Raw genomic sequence first — 17,864 nt, 5'->3', positions numbered from 1 at the left:
TTTTCCGATGGGCACCTCCTTACATCCATCGAGGGCTCACGGCCCACATTTTGGAGGGCCTGTAGGACCCTGCAACCTGCTGGCTTTGGCCACCCGTTTCCCCCAGGCACCCACGTTGACCTGGTCATGAATCTCTTTAGAAGCAGGAAACTTGCCCGCCTCCTCCTTTCCCCAGGAGGAAAAGGGGTGGAGGAGGAGGGCCAGGAGGGGGACCTGAGGGAGGCCGGTGGCTCGTCTTCCATGCTGGGCGTGGGCTGGGCGAGGTCCCCAGCCCACCGGGCCGTGCCAACAATGGCCTGTTGTAGAAGGAGGCAGGCAGGAATGCGGCCTGGGGAGTTGGGCGGCGGGGCGGCCGCTGCGGCGGCGGGGCGGGGCCGGGTCTCAGCGGCAGCCTCTTACCTGTCCAGGTAGCTCGCATTTCCAGGCGAGCGGCGGCGCCCGCAGCACCTGTCGCCGGTGCGCGGGCCGGGAGCCCGGCGGGGGACATGGCCTGGTAGCGGCCCCTGGGGGAGACGGTGCGGAGTTCGGTCCGGGACAGGGCAGGCCGAGGGAGGGGAGGTCCTTCCCGGGGCCGCGGGGCCGCAGGCAGCATGAAAAAGAACCAGACGGTGCAGGGCACCTTCAGCAAACTCTTCGGCAAGAAGCACTCCAACCCCCCCAGCACCTCCCTCTACGCCACCAACCCCCCCTGGATTTTCACCCAGGAGGCCCCGGAGGAGGGGATCCGGGACTTCGGTAAGCGGGCCCGGGGTGGTGGCCCGCGGGCCGGCAGGCGGCCCGCGCGGCGAGAAGGGCGGGAGGCGCGGCTCGGCGCGGAGGGAAGGAACACGTTGCAACCTGTGGACGGGCCGGATAGGCGCTGCCGGGAGGGGGAGGCGGCGCGGCCCGGCTGTCCTGGGAAAGGGCCGGCGGGGCAGAGGTGCCGGGAAGGGGGAGACGCTTGCCTCTCGCGGCGGACGCTAGCCCCTCTTCCGAGGTGATCATCCCCTCTTCCCCTCCCGGTGGAAGTTAGGTCTGTGTTATTGTCAGAAAGGCTTCCTAGGGTTTGTAGTGCCTACCCTTCCCTGGCAGCGCTATAGAGTCAGAAGCGTCCCCCCCCCCCCCGCCTCGCCCCCCAGCTGTCCCTTCAGCCTTCACCATTTCTGCTTCCTCTGTTCCTCTCCCGGCCCAGGTCTTAGGCAAAGAGAGGGGGCTGCTTGCTATCTGGGCGCTGCAACTCTGGACTCTGCACAGGGGAGGCCCAGGAAAAATCAACAGAAGCCATGGCTAGGAAGACACCGGTCTGTGCAAGACACCAGAGTCGCTTTCTGGGGTCATGGGCTCTTACCGGGTCAGCCTGGAGCCTGGGGTTGTCTACGGGCTCAGACCCAGGAGCCCACAATGGGACAGAGGAGGCCAAGGAAGTCCTTCCTGATTGCCAGCCGCCTCTGAGCCCTTGAGTCAGGGTGTTGTACCTCTGCAGGGATCTGAAAACACTATGCTGGCCCAGCAACCCCCCCCCCCCCCCCCCCCCCCCCCCCCCCCCCGCCCCGGGGCTCTGGCTGTGGGTTACCTTATCTTTGCATCTTTTTGCAATTTGCATCCCCTGTAACTGAGGGGAAACCAGTGGGATGGGGACAGGAATTGACTTCTTGTGTATGGGCTGAGGCTCTGGGCCCAAAGAAGACCCCCCATCCCTGCTTTAGCTCACCTGCCTTCATTGTCACCCCGTTACCTCCACTGACCTTTATGGCCACTATACCACGGCCCACAGAGGAAGTTATAGCCTGGGCCCCTGCTGTTGGATTCCGCTCAGCACCCAGGTTGTCATAGCTGAGACACAAAGCACCTGGACAGGAGCAGGACAAACAAAATGTCACCTCTTCCTGGCCCAACAGGGGTAAACAGAGCTAACCATATGCCATTTAGCCCTTTCTGAGTCTTTGCTATAAAAAAATTAGGTGCATAAGGAGCAGAGGAGAGAGATGACCTCTGATTGGAACTAGCATTTGAGCTGAGAGGGAAGGGCATCCAGCATTTTGCAGAACAAACATCAAGAGCAGAGGCTAGAAGGGGCAGAGCGGTCTGGAGCCACAGCTCAGGAACTTACTAACACCTCTGCAAGCCTGTGTCGCAAACACTGACCCCTTGTCAGGTGCAAGGTACCATTCTAAAGTTCTTACGTTGTTGACTTGTTGGACCCTCATCTAGGACTCCCCATCTGGTCGATGATACAGGTATTATAATTCCTGTTTGTCAGATGGGGAGACAGAGGCACGGCCAGATTAAGTAACGTGCCCAAGATCACACAGCTTCACGTGGCTGAGCCAGGATTTTGTTAAGTGTACAACTCAATGATTATTAGTAGATTTGCTGAGCTGTGCAACCATCGCAATTCGATTTGAGGACACTTCCGTTACCCCAAAACTTCCCTCAGGAGGCAGAGCCGATATTTGAACCCGGCTGTTGTGCTCCAGAGACCACACTCTTAGCCGGCTTGAAGAATTTATTTGGTGGGAGGTGAATTTGACTTGAGGGGCACCTGCTGGAGAACGTGTTTCCCACCATGCCTCCCCCACCACACTCCTTTCCTAAGGGGAGACCTCAGAAATGCCTTAGACACTTCCTCTATTTTTGCCTGCACTGCTCAGGCTGCTGGTGGGGATCGGTCGTGCTGGTGAGAGAAGTGGGGGCATCGTGCCCAGGCTTCACCAGCCTGGGCAGGGCTGGAGTGCAAGGGGGTGGGGGGGCAGCTCCTCCCATCCCCAGGGCAGGGCAGGGCCTCCAGCTGACTCAGCCTGGTCGCACCCTGCATGTAGAGGAGTGGAAACAAACATGCCCCCAGCAGGATGGCTCCCCAGTGTTTCCGGGGTTGTTCCCCAGGGTGCTGGTGGGTGTGGCCAAGGTCCTCTTCCCTGCTGAACAGGACAAGTGCTTGGAGTTGGGACAGGAGGGGCCAGTGTTGGGGATTCCTTGATGGGATGGAGATATCAGACCTGCCCTACAGTCGTGCCTCCACCCACTCCCTGGGCCTCAGTTTTTTCTTCTGTGAAATGGGGATGATGGCCAGTCTGTCTACAGAATGGCTGCTTGACGTTTGTACATGGCAGTGCTTTGAAGACCCTTAAAAAGAAAAGCCCTAAAGCAAAAACTGGCAAATTATAGCCCTGGCTGAAATCTGGCCCTTGGCCTGTTTTCATAAATAAAGTTTTATTAAAACAGCCAGTCATGCCCATCGTTTACATATTGTCTAAGGCTGCGTTCATGCTATGATGGTATTTTCTAGTAGCCTCAGCAGAGACTGTATGGCTCACAAAGCCAAAAATATTTACTAGCTGGGTCTTTACAGAAAAAAAAAAGATGACACTATTACATGCTTTATTATTATCAGTTATCAGGTCATCTGACTCCGAGCACTTCCTGCCGTTGCCTCCTTTAGCTCCTCTTCCTAACACTGCCGTAGACCAGAGGAAACTGAGGCATGAAGTGGCCACCTGAAGGTCTCAGAGGGCTTGGGATTCGTCTTCCATAGCATCTCTGAGTCTGTAACATTCTCTGCGATGCAGGTGGTATTCGGCCTTAGAGAGCCGGTGGAATGGAGGGGCAAAATCAGTGTGGAGGGATGTGAGAGGATTAAGGCGTAAGTGATTGCTCTGTGACTACAGCCATGTAAAAATCTGTTGGCAGAAGGGTAGGCACGGTGCAGTGGGTAGAATGCAAACAGTCATGTGAAGGTGGTGACCGGTGTGTTTGTCTTTAAACAGTTTCCTTAATGTATATTCTAATAACTATCAGGAGAGTTTCACTTAATGCAAATGCAGTCCTAATTAAGCCTACTGCCTCCCCACCCCCCACCCCCTCCAGGGATCCTTAAAGGACACACAATTGTTTTTTTAAGTGCCTGAGACAGCAGAGATGTGGATCTTTGCAAATTTCCTTGATTAGGGTTGGGCTGCAGCAGCCAGAAAGAAGGCAGTCTTAGCTCTTGGATTAATTAGCCAAGCTTCTTTATTCCCCACCCCCACCCACCCCACGCCAGGCAGCAATGGGTCATTCCACTTGCTGGAGGACTCTATTTCTTGCTTTGTTCCTCTAAATGTAAATTGTTTTTGTGACAACCACCTAGGACACTTATTTAAAAATGCAGATTCCTCAGGGTCCTAGTCAGGCACACAAGTCAGAATTGCTGGGCTAGGGCCCTGAGTCTGGATGTTTCACCAGCGGTCCGGTGATTCTTTTGTACAGGGAGACGTGAGATTTGTGGGGTTTCCTTCCCTAGATGGGGCGCGGCTATTCTCTTTCCCCTTAGGACTTTCTGCAGGTCTAAATAAATGCGTAGGGACTGTAGCCAGCTCCTTGTCAGGAGAACCCTAATGCTCCCTACTGTGGCTGCTGGTTCCGGCATCCCTCTCCTGGGGTCCCCTGACCTTGTGTCTCAGGCCAGACTAAAAGGTAGGAAGCCATGAACCCCAGGATCTGAGTACATACTTCCTGTTGGGCCAGGCTGGCACCAGGCTCCCAAGAGCTGACCTGAGAGTTGACCTGTGCCTTGCAGGGGTGTGAAGGAGACTGTTGTTTACGCCTGTCCCCTGGAGGTGTGTGTAGTTTGCTGGCAGGTCAGTGCACACACACACACACACACACACACACACACACACACACACACGCCCATTATATAAGCTTCTCTAGTCCCTGTGGTTCAACTCCAGAAAGCCACAGTAGACCAGCTACGGGGTGCTCCTTCTCTCCCAGCCAGTGAATTGGTAACAATAACAATAATGTCACGATGATGATGATGATGACGATGATTAGTTATTTACTGAACTTACTTGAGGAAAAATGACACAAAGTCATTTCAGCTCAGGGCAGCTCAAATACTAAAGCGCATCCAGTCACCTGGGACCTTGTTAAGATCAGATTCTGATGCGGTAGGTTTGGGATGGGGGGAGACTGCATTTCCAGTGAGTCCCCAGGTTTGCAGACCTTATTCTGAGTAGCATGTCCTAGCTAGGAAGCAGAGGGCTGGCCCAGGTGCCGCCCCCTCCAGTCCCCAAGGCCCCTCCCTCTCTGTCCCCCGCTCCTCTACCTGTGGCTTCCTGCTCCAGCCCAGCCCAACCTTCAGCGTCCCCTCTGTCCTTGGACAAAGGCCTCTCTCTGGTGCCTGGGTCAGGCCTGCTGGGGCTTGCTGGGACAGACTGGCCTTTTCAGGTTCCTGTCATGTGGACCTGTTAATTAGCAAGGAAGGGGCCTCATTAACGTCATTTGTGGGTTACCTTTGTGGGGCCCACCTGCTGCTTCCCTGAAAGGCTGGGGGTCTTTAGTGGCCAAGGATTGGACGCTCCACCTCAGTGGGGCGGAGGAGGGGGGTCTGTTTTTGGGTTCTGGATTATTCTGTGTCAAGGCAACAAATGCCCTCAGCTACAGTCCCACCCTTCCTAAACCTCTGGGATCAGACCCGTGCCAGTGTTCTCAGGGCCATTTGGGGGCTCCTGGCGATTTGGAGCCCCGCACCATCACCCCAGCCCTCCTCTCATCCCTGCCAGCTCCTTTCCCTCCTCTGATTTTGGGAGGCTTCTTGCAACATAGGAGTAATGATCCTCATTTGACACGTGGGGAAACAGCCTGAGAAAGGGCTCAGAAGTCCTCAGGCAATACATAGGGGGGCTGCCGTGTGACCCCAGACTGATACCTAGGTCCATTTGTTTCTTTTAGGCGGCACTGCATTTTGAGTCTCTGGAAAAACAGGAGACAGAGGGAAAAGATGCTGGATCCCTGCATTCTTTCCCTGCTGTGCTAGCTGTGACCGGGTTGCCTGGGCTTGACTCACCAGCCGTGGAACCTCAGGCAGGGCCTTAGCCTCTCTGAACCTCAGTTTCCTCATCTGCAAAATGGGAATAATAAGAGTGCCTCCCCCAAAGCTTGTGAATGGGAATGTAGAATCATGCCTAGCTTATAGACATTTGCATTTTTATTATTAATTTTACCTGTAGTTTGGACTTGTCTGGGATTTGGGGAAAGAGAGAAATGGTGGTCCCAAACCTCGCCTCCATAGAGATCTCCAGGCAGCTTTGGGACTAAGGGAGGAAGGGCATTTTAACAGGCTTTCAACCCTGAACTCCGTGAGCAAAGAAATGCCAAAGAGCCAGTGAGAGGCTGCTCCTTTGGGCAAGAATGGGAGAAAGCGAGGGCTGGAAGGGAGGCAAGAGCTGTGCTCAGCCCGCAGCTTCCCCAAAGCTGGCCACCCCGCCTCCACGCCACTGCGCGGGCACGCGCACGCGCACACACATGCACACACACGAAGAGAACCAGTTTGGGGAGAGGCAGCAAGCCATGCGAATGTAAAGCCCTGCATCATTTGTGCCCCGAGCCCAGCGCTACAAGTCAGGCACCTTGTTTGGGTCCAGGCAACTGATGTTCTGTGACCCTGAGCCAGCCCTACCCTCTCTGGGTCTTCCATATGCAAAGAGCAGCCCCAAATGTCTGGACTCAGAATTCTCTTCAACAAGAGAGCAAAGGGCCACCCTCCCCGTGGCTGTCACCCATGGATACAGGTTATTTACCCTTAATTTGCCAGTGACACACCCCGATTCAAGCTCAGAGCCAAACCCTTGGTAGAGCCAGCTAAGGTGGGGCAGAGGGAGTGCCATGATGCTAATAGTGATGATGATGATGATGATGATGATGATGATGATGATGGTGATGATGATGGTGATGGTGATAGGCAGCCCTCCCAGTTACTGAGCAGAAACGATCTGCTAGGCGCTGTGCTCACCTGTTACACAGTTTATCTGTCATTCAGCCTTACCCCAGCCCACCCGGCAGGGATCATCGCTCACATTTACAGACATGAGGAAGCGGCCTCGGGAGATCTAGCGACATGCCCGGGGCCCCACAGTTAATAAGGGACGGAGCAGGGACTGAGTCACGTTCATCTGGGCACTAAACCAGCAGCCTGGACCCCACACCATCCTGCCTCCCCCTCCCGGCTGAAGAGCTGTGGCCTGCCTGGGTGTCTCCTTGCTTTGCCTTGGCCTTCTCAGAGCCCAGGCAGCCTCAGCCTCCATGTAAATACCCCTTGGCCCGATGGCAGCATCAGGTTCTTCTAGGTGGGGCCGTGGAGAAGGGGAGCTGCCGTCCCCAGGTTGATGTCTGAGGGGAAGTCTTCCTGCTGAAACAGGTGTGGCCACCCAGAGTTATTTTTGAACCAGGTTTTTGGATATTAGGTGGTATTTACGTGAACTCAAATCCTTGAGGAAGTGTAAATGAAAAGCTGCCTTTGTTTCCTGTCAATCTGTGAGAGAGAAATGTAACCAAACGCAAAGGGATCCCGTGTCCAATCTTCTTAGAGGCTTTCATTTGGAGGGAAGCTGGGACTGTTTTAATGATGAAGTCTGGGTACATGGAGGCAGATCGGAATTTCCTCCTTTATCACTTGGTTCTCTTTAGAGGAGTTTGCCAAACACAGAGGCTTGTTTGTATCTTGACAGGGCTGTGGTCCACCTGGGGCTCAGGCTCTGCTCAGAGCCTGCTCCCAGGGTCTCCCAAGGCTTCCTGGTTGCTGGAATTGCTCCTGGGGTTTCCTGAAAGTGCCCCCTTTCTCTGGAAGCTTCTGGGTCTATGGTGGTTCTCTCCACTTTCCTGCCTTCTGAGTCCCACTGGGACTCAGGTGTATCTCTGGGCTGTGACCTCCCCGATCCCCAAAGACTCTTCCAGTGGGTAAGGGATCGAGTAAAAAGACAGACAGAGGGAGTTTCCAGGTTTCAGGGTGGACAAGACCCTAGGATAGCATCTTTTCTTATTGAGCAGTCTCATTGTGTCTTCAGAGGGCACGTCGTCCACCCTCCTCTTTCTCACTCCCTTCACCTCCTCACTTTCCCTTCCTGCTTCAAGAGGTGGCCTGGCCCTCCTTTATCTCGTCAGTTGATGAGGGGGCTGCTTCTCAGGAAAGCCCATTCTAGCATCACCGATACTGTGATTAGAGCCAAGTTCATTTACTTCAGAGGAAAGTCCCCAAAGTTGGACTCAATCGTCCTTCTGTTTAGTTTGGACCTTGACCTTGAGGTTTGGAAAGGCCTAGCCCTGACTTGAACTCGTGGAGGGCCTAGCTCATGGTGGTGGCCACTCTTGCTTCACCTGCTGGTGGGCCTTTACCAGTCAGGAACAGAGCCCAGGTATGAGGGCCCCAGGGAAAGTCTGTCAGATTCTAGCCACATCTCTCTTTTTTGTCTTAAAACAACATAAACTTATTATCTTAAGTTCTGTCGTCAGAAGTCTGACAGTGGTCTCACTGGGCTAACATTAAAGTGCCCACAAGACTCTTCCTTCCTGGAGGTTGTAGAGGAAAACCTGTTTTCTCAGCTTCTCCAGCTTCTAGAGGCCGCCTGCCTTCCTTGGCTCACGGCCCCTTCCATCTTCAAAGCCAGCAATGGCCAGTGGAGTCTTTCTCACATCACACCGCACTGACTCTGCTTCGGTCACCACATGTCCTGCCCTGACCCCAGGCACACTTCTTAGAGCTGGGGAATCCAACTGGATTTCCAAGAGGTGCCCCAGTCCGGCACTTGCCTCCAGTCCGCCTTGTGAAAACAACCACAGACCAAGACAACAGTGCCTCCCAGTCAGGGCTGAGTCATGGAATCTATGAGGTAGTTATAGCCGTGGAATCTGCGAGGTGGTTAGGGTGTCTGCGCCAGAGTCCGCGTGGGGGTCAGATTCGGCTCGGCCCTGGCCTGCGCATGGCCAGGGGCAAACTCCTTCACCCCCAGAGCCGCTCCGGGGCTCCAGCCAAGCCTCCCTTACCCTCAGATAGCCCCGTGCCCCTCACAGCCCGTCCTCCCATCCACACCCTGTACACGCAGGATTAGGATTCCCTGCTCTGGAAGCAGTGCCTGTAATGGTTCGGAGATCAGCCCTGGAACAGGAACCCCCGCTTCACCACTTACTCTGAGACTTTGGGCAAGTGATTAGACCTCTCTGTGCCCCAGTTTCCTCATCTGTAAAATGGGGATGATGATTACCAATTGCACGGAACTATTTTTAAAATTAAGTGAATTAATGGTGAGCAAGATGCTTAGAACCGTGCCTGGCCCATTAAAGTTGCTCTGTAAGGGGCTCCTGGGTGGCTCCGTTGGTGAAGCATCCGACCCTTGGTTTCAGCTCAGACCATCATCTTATGGCTTGTGGGTTTGGGCCCCGTGTTGGGCTCCTCGGAGAGCCTGCTTGGGATTCTCTGTCGCCCTGTCTCTCTGCCCTTCCCCTGGTCGTTCTCTCTCTTTCTCTCTCTCCATCTCTCTCTCTTTCAACAATAAACATTAAAAAAAAAATGAAATTGCTCAATAAGTTTTATCTAATATTATATTATCACGACTATTACAGTGATCTTGCCAGGTTGCTCCCCTTCTAAAGCTCCCGGGCACACAATAACACTAGCCACCGATATCCTGATAATTCAGCTGTAGCGAGGAGGCTGCATAGATCCCAACACGAGTGCAGAGATGAAATGATTAGAAAAAGGTCAGCCTGTGAGATGCCTCTCTCACTATCCCTGTGTTAACCCCACCCCACCCCTAGTCCTGTTAAGGGCCCAGCAGCCATATCACACACGTGGAATTTAGAACTTTGGTGTCCACACAGCACTATCTAGGGAATGTCCCAGGAGATCCTAGTGTCAACACACAGACTCTGGGAAGCCAGAGAGAATCAGGCGGGCTTTAGTGGGAGCTATTGAGTTTTCCCATTATCTCTACTTCTCTGGTTTCTGACTGGGCCAAACCTGCACTCTTATCCCTCCTCTCTTCTTCCCCCACCTGCTCCCTGGGAGCTTCATCTCTGGTCTCAGGTGTGGAGTCTGGGAGGGAATAGACAGCCGTGTCTGCCTGGAGGGTGGGGGGCAGGGCACTGCTGGGAACTGCAGTTTCTGGGACATGCGGGGCGCACGGCACAGAGAACTCACCATTTAGGCCCCTGTTGAGAGGTGGAGAATCTTGAATGCACCAGCCACTCTCTGCCTGATAGGGCGGCACCCAAAGGGCTCTGTGTCAAGTTCCTGTGACATTCTCAGGATCCTTTATGTCACATTCAAAACCCAGATCCTCACATAGAGACAGGGCTGTGGCTGTAGGTGTTGGAATTTGGGGTGAATGTATTCTGATCTCGGGACCCCCCTGAGAAGCCCAGTCTTTCTTGAATAAATCTTTTGGCCTTCTTGCAATTTTTGCCCCTGAAGTCAAGTGCAAAGGGAAAAGTAATCACAATTTGTTCAATGTTCCAGTTCTAGGATTCTGGTTACTCAGGATTTTGACCTTTCTTCTCTTTCCCCTTTGGCTGTAAGAGGAACAGAAAGTCCTTCGTGCCCCCTTAAATGGGTGAAAGCCTTCCTTGCTCATGACCGACAGAGTCGGGCGTCCACAGGGACCCCTGCTTCTCGGAGGTGACAGTGTGAACCTGGGGTAGGCTGTGAAATCCTTTTCTTTTTTTTTTTTTTTTTAACATTTTTATTTATTTTTGAGACAGAGAGAGACAGAGCATGAATGGGGGAGGGGCAGAGAGAGAAGGAGACACAGAATCGGAAGCAGGCTCCAGGCTCTGAGCCATCAGCCCAGAGCCCGACGCGGGGCTCGAACTCACGGACCGTGAGATCGTGACCTGAGCTGAAGTCGGACGCTCAACCGACTGAGCCACCCAGGCGCCCCTGTGAAATCCTTTTCAATGAGCATTAAGGGTCATGAGGAAGGTTGGTTGAGAAAATATGAATGGCTTCTCACACCCTCCCCACTGCTACAGAAACAGCCCAGAACACAGACCCAGGAACCAGAGGAAGAGAAAGGCCTTTGCAGCGTCTTCCTACAGGGGAAGGGACCGTGTCTGTTGAGCACTTACTATGTGTTGACCACACCGACTCCTCATAACAGTCCTATAAGGTTGGCACTAACATCACTCCCATTGTACAGATAGGAAATCTAAGGCCCAGAGAGCTTAAACAACACTGCCAGAGAGTGGCTGAGCTGGGGATTTGTACTAGGTCACATGGGCCCTACTGTCTTTCTGCCCTGCCCTCGACGGTAAAACAAATGGAGCCATGTTCACACCGCTGATGGTTTGTGGGGGCGCTAAGGAAATCTTGTGTTAGAGGAGCCCAGAAGGTGGGCCCCAGCACCCCAGTCCAGAAGGTGCTGGGGCCACTGGGGACAGCAGGTGACCTCACCTGCTCTGCTGGTTCCAGATTAGAAGTTCAAACACTTGACAGGATCTTGTTATGTAAGAGGTGCTGAGCTGAGTCAGATGGGCCAAATGCAGAGCCTGGCTCTCCTCCCTTGGAACTGCGGGGCAGGCTGACTCAGTTGTCCCACATGCCTTTGATCACCAGCTCACGGCCTCCTGCACTTGTCTCCTCCAGGTGGGATCTATTATGGAGATAATCGGTTTGACTCTGTGAGTGAGTCAGGGACAGCCACACTGAAAGCTCGGCCAAGAGTTCGGCCCCTGCTGACCTTCCTTCCACTTGTGAGTACGGTTCTGCACTGGGGTGTGGGAGTCTGCTCTAGACAGGCCACAGAGGAGGCAGCCCCACCTGCCCTAGCCCAAGGGGACATCAGCCTCACCGTCTGTCCATTTGCTTCCTTCCTGCTGCCAACCAGGGTGGCTTCTGGGAGGAGGCATGGTTGAGACTCATAGCAGGAAGGCTGAGACTGGGGCGGTGGGTCTGCTCCTCCGTGTTGAAACCCAAGGAGAGGTTACAGGGACCTTGTGTGCAGTGGCAATGCAGAGATGGGTGCCTCTAGCCAAGCAGGATTCGTATTCATGCTCTGCATCGACCACTGCCTGCTCCGTACCAGGCCTTGCATTGGACAGAGGCACACAGAGGTGACTGAGCCAGCTCTCAGGGAAGGACAAGAATGAGTAAACATTGTTGCAACATAGGTCAGAGAACAGGCAGCCAATCCAGCCACAGGTGGTCAGGAGGACTTCCCGGAAGAAGTAACCCCTGAGCTGTCTTAAAGGACAAATAGCAGTGACCCTTGGGAGAAGGACATCGGGGACAGATGCATATGAATAATGCAGATGAAATAATTTTTTGTGGGTCTGCAATCACAGGAAACCAAAAACTCCCTTCTGGAGCCGTGGTTGGGCTCTCTTTTTTTTTTTTTTTTTGTCCCCATTGCCCCCATAAATGCAGATGAAATAATTGTTTGTGGGTCTGCAATCACAGGAAACCAAAAACTCCCTTCTGGAGCCATGGTTGGGCTCTTTTTTTTTTTTTTTTTTTTCCTTTTTTCCCAAGAGAGATAGATTCAAAATAACTGCTGATTGGTTCTATTTACTGTGATACAAGTTCCTGGGTTTTCTGGGATAGTATAGACCAGCACTGTCCAATAGAAATATAACACAAGCCCCATATGTCATTTAAAATTTTCTAGTAACTGGGGCACCTGAGTGGCTCAGTAGGTTAAGCGTCCGACTTTGGCTTGGGTCATGATCTCATGGTTCATGAGTTCGAGCCCCGCATTGGGCTCTGGCCTGATAGCTCAGAGCCTGGAGCCTGCTTCGGATTCTGTGTCTCCCTCTGTCTGCCCCTCCACTGCTTGCACTCTGTCTCTCGCATGGTCTTGAAAATAAATAAATGTGAAAAAAAATTTTAATAAGGTTTAAAAAAATAAATGAATAAATAAAATAAAAAATAAAATGTTCTAGAACTGCACTGAAAGTAAAAAGAAATAGGCAAGATTAGGGGCGCCTGGGTGGCTCAGTCAGTTAAGCATCCAACCTCGGCTCAGGTCACGATAACACGGTTCGTGAGTTCAAGCCCCGTGTTGGGCTCTCTGCTGACAGCTCGGAGCCTGGAGCCTGCTTCAGATTCTGTGCCTCCCTCTCTCTCTGCTCCTCCCCCGCTCATGCTCAGTTTCTCTTTCTCTCTCAAAAATAAATAAACATTGAAAAAAACTTTTAAAAAGAAATAGGCAAGATTAATTTTAATAATATATTTAACTTAATCCGATATATTCAAAAGATTGTCATGTCAACATTTAATTAGTGTTAACTGAGATGTTTTACATTCGTTTTTTCATACTAAGTCTTTGCACTGATGTACTACACTTAGAACATGGGGAGCCTGGGTGGCTCGGTCAGTTAAGCCATCACTCTTGGTTTCAGCTCAGGGCATGATCTCACAGTTTGTGAGTTCGAGCCCCGCATCAGGCTCTTCACTGTCAGTGTGGAACCTGCTTGCAATTCCTGCCTCCGTCTCTCTCTCTGCCCCTCTCTGGCTCAGGCTCACTCTCTCTCTCAAAATGAATAAATAAACTTAAAAAAAAAAAAAGAATATATGCATCCCACTTCTGACTAGTGACATTTCACTGGGGCCAGTGGCTACTGTATTGGACTGTAGTATAGTGGCCCAGGTCTAGAGCCTAAACAGCCCCATGAATTCCAGGTTGGCTCCTGTCTGTCAGGACTGGTTCCTGGTTGGGGCAACATTATCACTGCCGGCCATGAGGATTCGTGCCACGGAGACTAGCAAGGCATCTGATCGCTAACACATCCTGGCCAACTACCTCCCTCTCCATCACCTGATTTTTTTGGTTTGTCCAACCTTACCAACCCGACCCTGAGATTCTAGGTGGGAGAGACCGAGTCTTACATCCTCCTTGTGGCAACCCTAAGGCCTGTATGTGGAGGGCTGACTCACAGGCCTCTGGGAATACAGCTTTGGGTAATTTATTTTCTGCAACTTATGGACGTTATAGACAAATATAGGAAGTACAACACCACCGACAAAAAGGTATAAAGCAAATGAGTCAGCCCCTATGTTTCTAGGGATGCATAAAACTGTCTACAGGGGTCATTGCCCCCATAAATGCAGATGAAATAATTTTGAGATCTTCCGTTGCTGATGGTGAATTAGATCCTCTCCCCTCACCCACCCCCAAGACACAGACCCACCCATACCCGTTCTGGTTGTTAAAATACTGAAAGAAATGACTGTTGCCCATGAGGGGCTCCAGCCACTGAAGGGTTATAGTGAATGCGGCACACTGAGTTTGTTCTGATTGGCCGAAAGCCTCTACCCGACACACCCACTTCCGGTCCTTCGGTAATAAGGGCGTGTCCCAGCAGTTCTGCCCGCCTCTCTTCTGGTTTGGGCCCTTCAAGGTGTGCTTGGGGGACTGCAGCAGACCTCCGGCTGAGCCGAAGGCTGGGGGGGCATGGGGGGAGTTGATGGAGGGCAGGGGGAGGGGGAAACACTGGAGTGGGCTTGGCTGGCTGGTCAGGCCTGGAGATCCAAGACCGTTTTCTGGGGCCCAGTCCTCCAGGCCAGGCTCTAAGCCAATCAGGAGACGGGGTGGGGGACTTCTCCCCAGCAAATCCACAGCCCCTAGCTGGTGAGGGCAAGAGAACGAAAGTCCTGATGAGTTGACGACAGAAACTCATCGGGTCCACACCAGCCTCATTTCTCAGAGGCAGGAATTCAACCCTAAAAGGGGAAGTTCACCCCTTGCCTTCAGTGCCGGCTGAACAGGCAAAGGCAGGGGAAGCAGCTTGGGAGGTCCCATCCAGGGGCATGACCATGTGATCGGGGCTAACACCCCCCGCCCCTCCCCCTCCCCAGCACTTACGGTGTCTCGGGCACCGTTTCAAGTGTCTCCAGTGTGTTAACAGAGTCGACAGAGCCACCCCGTCAGGAAGGCGCTGTTGTTAATTCCCATTTTACAGATGGGGAAATTGGAGCACAGAATGGGAAAGTAACTTGCTTAGGGTCACACAGCTCATGAGCGGCAATGCTGGGATCTGGAGTCCCACAGCCAGGCTCCAGGATCCAAGTTCTATTCAGGCCCTCCTGTTCTGCCCTCCAGCCACAATCCAGAAGCTTTTTTCTTCCCTCCCAGCACCAGCCTGCAGGCCACCTGCATCTCCCCCGCCTGCCTCTCTGAACCCCTGCCCAGCATCTGGAGCCTACTGGACACCAGGGTCTCTTGCCTCTTTGGGGTCATAGACTCCTTTGAGACCTTGATGAGTCTGTGGACCACATAAGTGCAATTTTGCTTATAATTTCAGCAGAGGCCCCTCTGGGGCCCCCAGAAGCCCCCCAGTGATGAACCTCTAGACTAGGAACCCTTAGCCTGATGGCTCATATCCTGGGGACATCCCTGTGCTCCTGATCCAGGTCACAAGATAACAGAGCAGCCTCAACCTCGTCTTTCATCATCTGCTCCTGGATGCAGGGGCACCCAACTCCTCTCCCTTAGGTTCTGGACACGGTCGTTTGCTTTCTTCCAGCTGGGACAGGAGGCTGTGAGAATGAGAACCAGGAGGACGAGGTCCTCGTGGGTGTGGGTTCACACACAGATACACACGTGTGCGCAGCCCGCCCCCACAGCCCCGCCAAGTCAAGGTGGGTGGGGAGCTGGGCCGGTGCCCAAGCCCTGCCTGACACTGTCCCTGCCAGGCGGGCCTCACCACTCCCCAGCTTCCCTTCCCATTCTCAGAGGGCACCTCCTAGGCCAGGCTACCCCGGGGCAGGGGAGGCACAAGTCAGCAGTGCCCAAGAAACCAGGTAACAGGCCCAGCAAGGCCCATGCTCTTCCTGGCGTTTCCTCACTCTGCTTGAGACGGAGGGGCAGAGAACTAAGGAATACTTTCACAGGCAGCTGGTAGCCAAAAGCCAGTTATGAAAAGCACCTCTGGATCCCTTGGTGACTGGGATGGGACCCAACTGATCCTCGAGTAGCTGGCACTGGTCTGGCTCTGCCGCTGGGCTGCAGGAAAGGCCAAGACCTTCCTCTCCTTGGGCCTCTGGCTCCTCACCCATCAATGGGGGTTATACCACGTGGTCGTTCAGGGTCTCCCCAGCTGTGACTTTCTGTGTTAAAATAACTCCTAATGGTGATGCAGGAGGCCCCCCACAAGAAGCCAGGCCCCTCACAACACATGGACCACTGCTTGAGCTCTGTTTCCACTGCTGAAAAGTGGGTGTTCCAGCCACACTGCTTCCTGCTCTGAGGGCCCTGAGATGTGGGTCAGTATCACCAAGCTTCAGGGGCGCCTGGGTGGCTCAGTCGGTTAAGTGTCCAACTTCTGCTCAGGTCATGATCTCGTGGCTCGTTTGTTCTAGCCCCGCATTGGGCTCTGTGCTGACAGTGTGGAGCCTGCCTGGGATTCTCTCTCTCTCCCTCTCTCTCTCCCCCTCCCCCATCTGTGCTCGCTCACTCCCTCTTTCTCAAAATAAATAAACTTAAAAAAAAAAAAATCACCAAACCCCAGAAGTGGGGAGGACCCTGGCACTCATCAGAATGAGAAAACATGGGGCGCCTGGGTGGCTCAGTCAGTTGAGTGCCCGACTTCAGCTCAGGTCACGATCTCGTGTTTGTGGGTTCGAGCCCTGCATCAGGGTCTGTGCTGAAAGCTTAGAACCTAGAGCCTGCTTTGGATTCTGTGTCTCCCTCTCTCTCTGCCCCTCCTCTGATCATGCTCTGTCTTGAAAAAAATAATAACAAATAAAATAAAATAATAACAAATAAAATAAAATAAAATAAAGAATGAGAAAACTGAGGCCTGGGATAGGGAGGGTCCTGCCCAGGTTACACAGCTCAGTAGAGGCAGAAACAAAACCTGAGCCTTGGTTTCCTCCCAATCCAGTCCTGTCCATGCCACCATGGGCCTGGGCTGAGTTGAGGAAGGATCCTTTGTCTCCACTTACTGCTACCCCTGATGGGAGGCTGGACCTAAGACTCAAGCCAGAACTTGCCCAAGCTTTCCAGAGCTGAGCTGATCGAACAGCCAGTAGTGAGAAGCTTGTACTTCTCTCTGGGGCTCCCTCTTGCCCTCCCCTAGTCTGAATCAAACCATCTCCAGGGTGACGCATATGAGGAATTAAAAATTAAATGTCAGTGTGGCAAATATAGGGAAACTGGCTGGACAGGTCCCCAGGGGTGCCCCAGGCGGTGAGAGCTTCCTGGGTCACTCCACCCTGTGAGTCAGGCAGGCCTGGCTGTGCCTGGGGAGGTGTCAGGCTGGGCTCAGGGGAAGAAGCTCTACCCGCTCTGGGTCCCTCCCCCCTCTTCCCCTGCACCTGGAAGCTCAGAGTCAGCTGGATTTCTGCTTTCCACTCTGCCCCCCTTTCAGCTCATCTCTGAACTCAAGGCCCAGGCTCCCTTTGGGGTTGGGGCTTGAGCTCCTTGGGGTGAGCCTGGCAGGGCAGTCATGATTGGTTTTTGGCTGATTCATGTGGCTGATGTTAGCTGGAAGGATTTCGAGGTGAGGGAGGACTATTTGGGTGGGGGTACAGGATGGAGTACGCATGGAGCCTCCCACGCCCATGGGAGCCCACTGCCTCCTCTACCCACCTGGCTCCTTCCCTCACAGTGAGGGCCTCGCCTTGAACCTTTCCACCCCCCTCCTCCCCACAGACAGCACCCCCTTGGCCACTTTATGGGCTCAGGGATATGCGTAGCCCCCACTTGGGCCGCACTCAGGAGGACTAACTGGGGAGGAAGCCTAGAAGTGGACTCGGGGCCATTTAAGTGGGCATGGGGGTGTGTCTAGGGGCCTTTGTGCCTGGGGCAAGGTCAAGATGGGGGTGGTATGGGCTCCAAGGGCATGTCCGCCTGATCCCATGGACTCTTCTCCCTGTAGAGAACCAAAGCAGGGCCCCCACAGCACAGAGTCTAGGGGCAGGGCCTTGCGTCCAAGAGCAGTTTGGGATAGCCGGTAGGCTCAGAGAAAGATGACCTCGTTAGTAGAGATTCTTCTCTGACCCCCAGGAGGGAGTTTGAGCTGTGGCAGAAGGTAGAGGCCACAGTGGAGGAAGAAATCAAGCTCTTTTAGAAAATGCTCACTGGCGCCCCACTTCAGAGAAGCGTCTCTGTGGAGAACACACAGTTGACCTTCTT

The 17,864-nt window shown here is 53.4% G+C and overlaps 1 protein-coding gene and 1 long non-coding RNA gene across 2 annotated transcripts in view; one reads left to right on the top strand and one right to left on the bottom strand.

The window, feature by feature from the left end:
- Positions 1-434: 434 nt before the first annotated feature.
- The window catches only part of CB2H6orf132 (chromosome B2 C6orf132 homolog), a 34,189-nt gene continuing 16,759 nt past the window's right edge, over positions 435-17,864 (top strand). Inside the window, exons 1-2 of the mRNA XM_042938752.1 lie at positions 435-735; positions 11,375-11,481. Coding sequence (XP_042794686.1) covers positions 591-735; positions 11,375-11,481 — 252 coding nt within the window. The 5' untranslated portion in view covers positions 435-590. The remainder of the gene's footprint in view (positions 736-11,374; positions 11,482-17,864) is intronic.
- LOC122219913 lies at positions 544-11,903 on the bottom strand. Its single transcript, XR_006202610.1, has 3 exons — positions 11,183-11,903; positions 1,725-1,828; positions 544-561 (listed from the first exon to the last, which is right to left on the bottom strand). It is a non-coding gene; the product is annotated as an uncharacterized LOC122219913 (long non-coding RNA).

The sequence above is a fragment of the Panthera leo genome, chromosome B2, assembly GCF_018350215.1.
Source record: "Panthera leo isolate Ple1 chromosome B2, P.leo_Ple1_pat1.1, whole genome shotgun sequence".
Classification (NCBI taxonomy): Eukaryota; Metazoa; Chordata; class Mammalia; order Carnivora; family Felidae; genus Panthera; species Panthera leo.
Note: the sequence above shows the minus strand (reverse complement) of the source record. Positions and strands in the feature narration are given on the sequence as shown.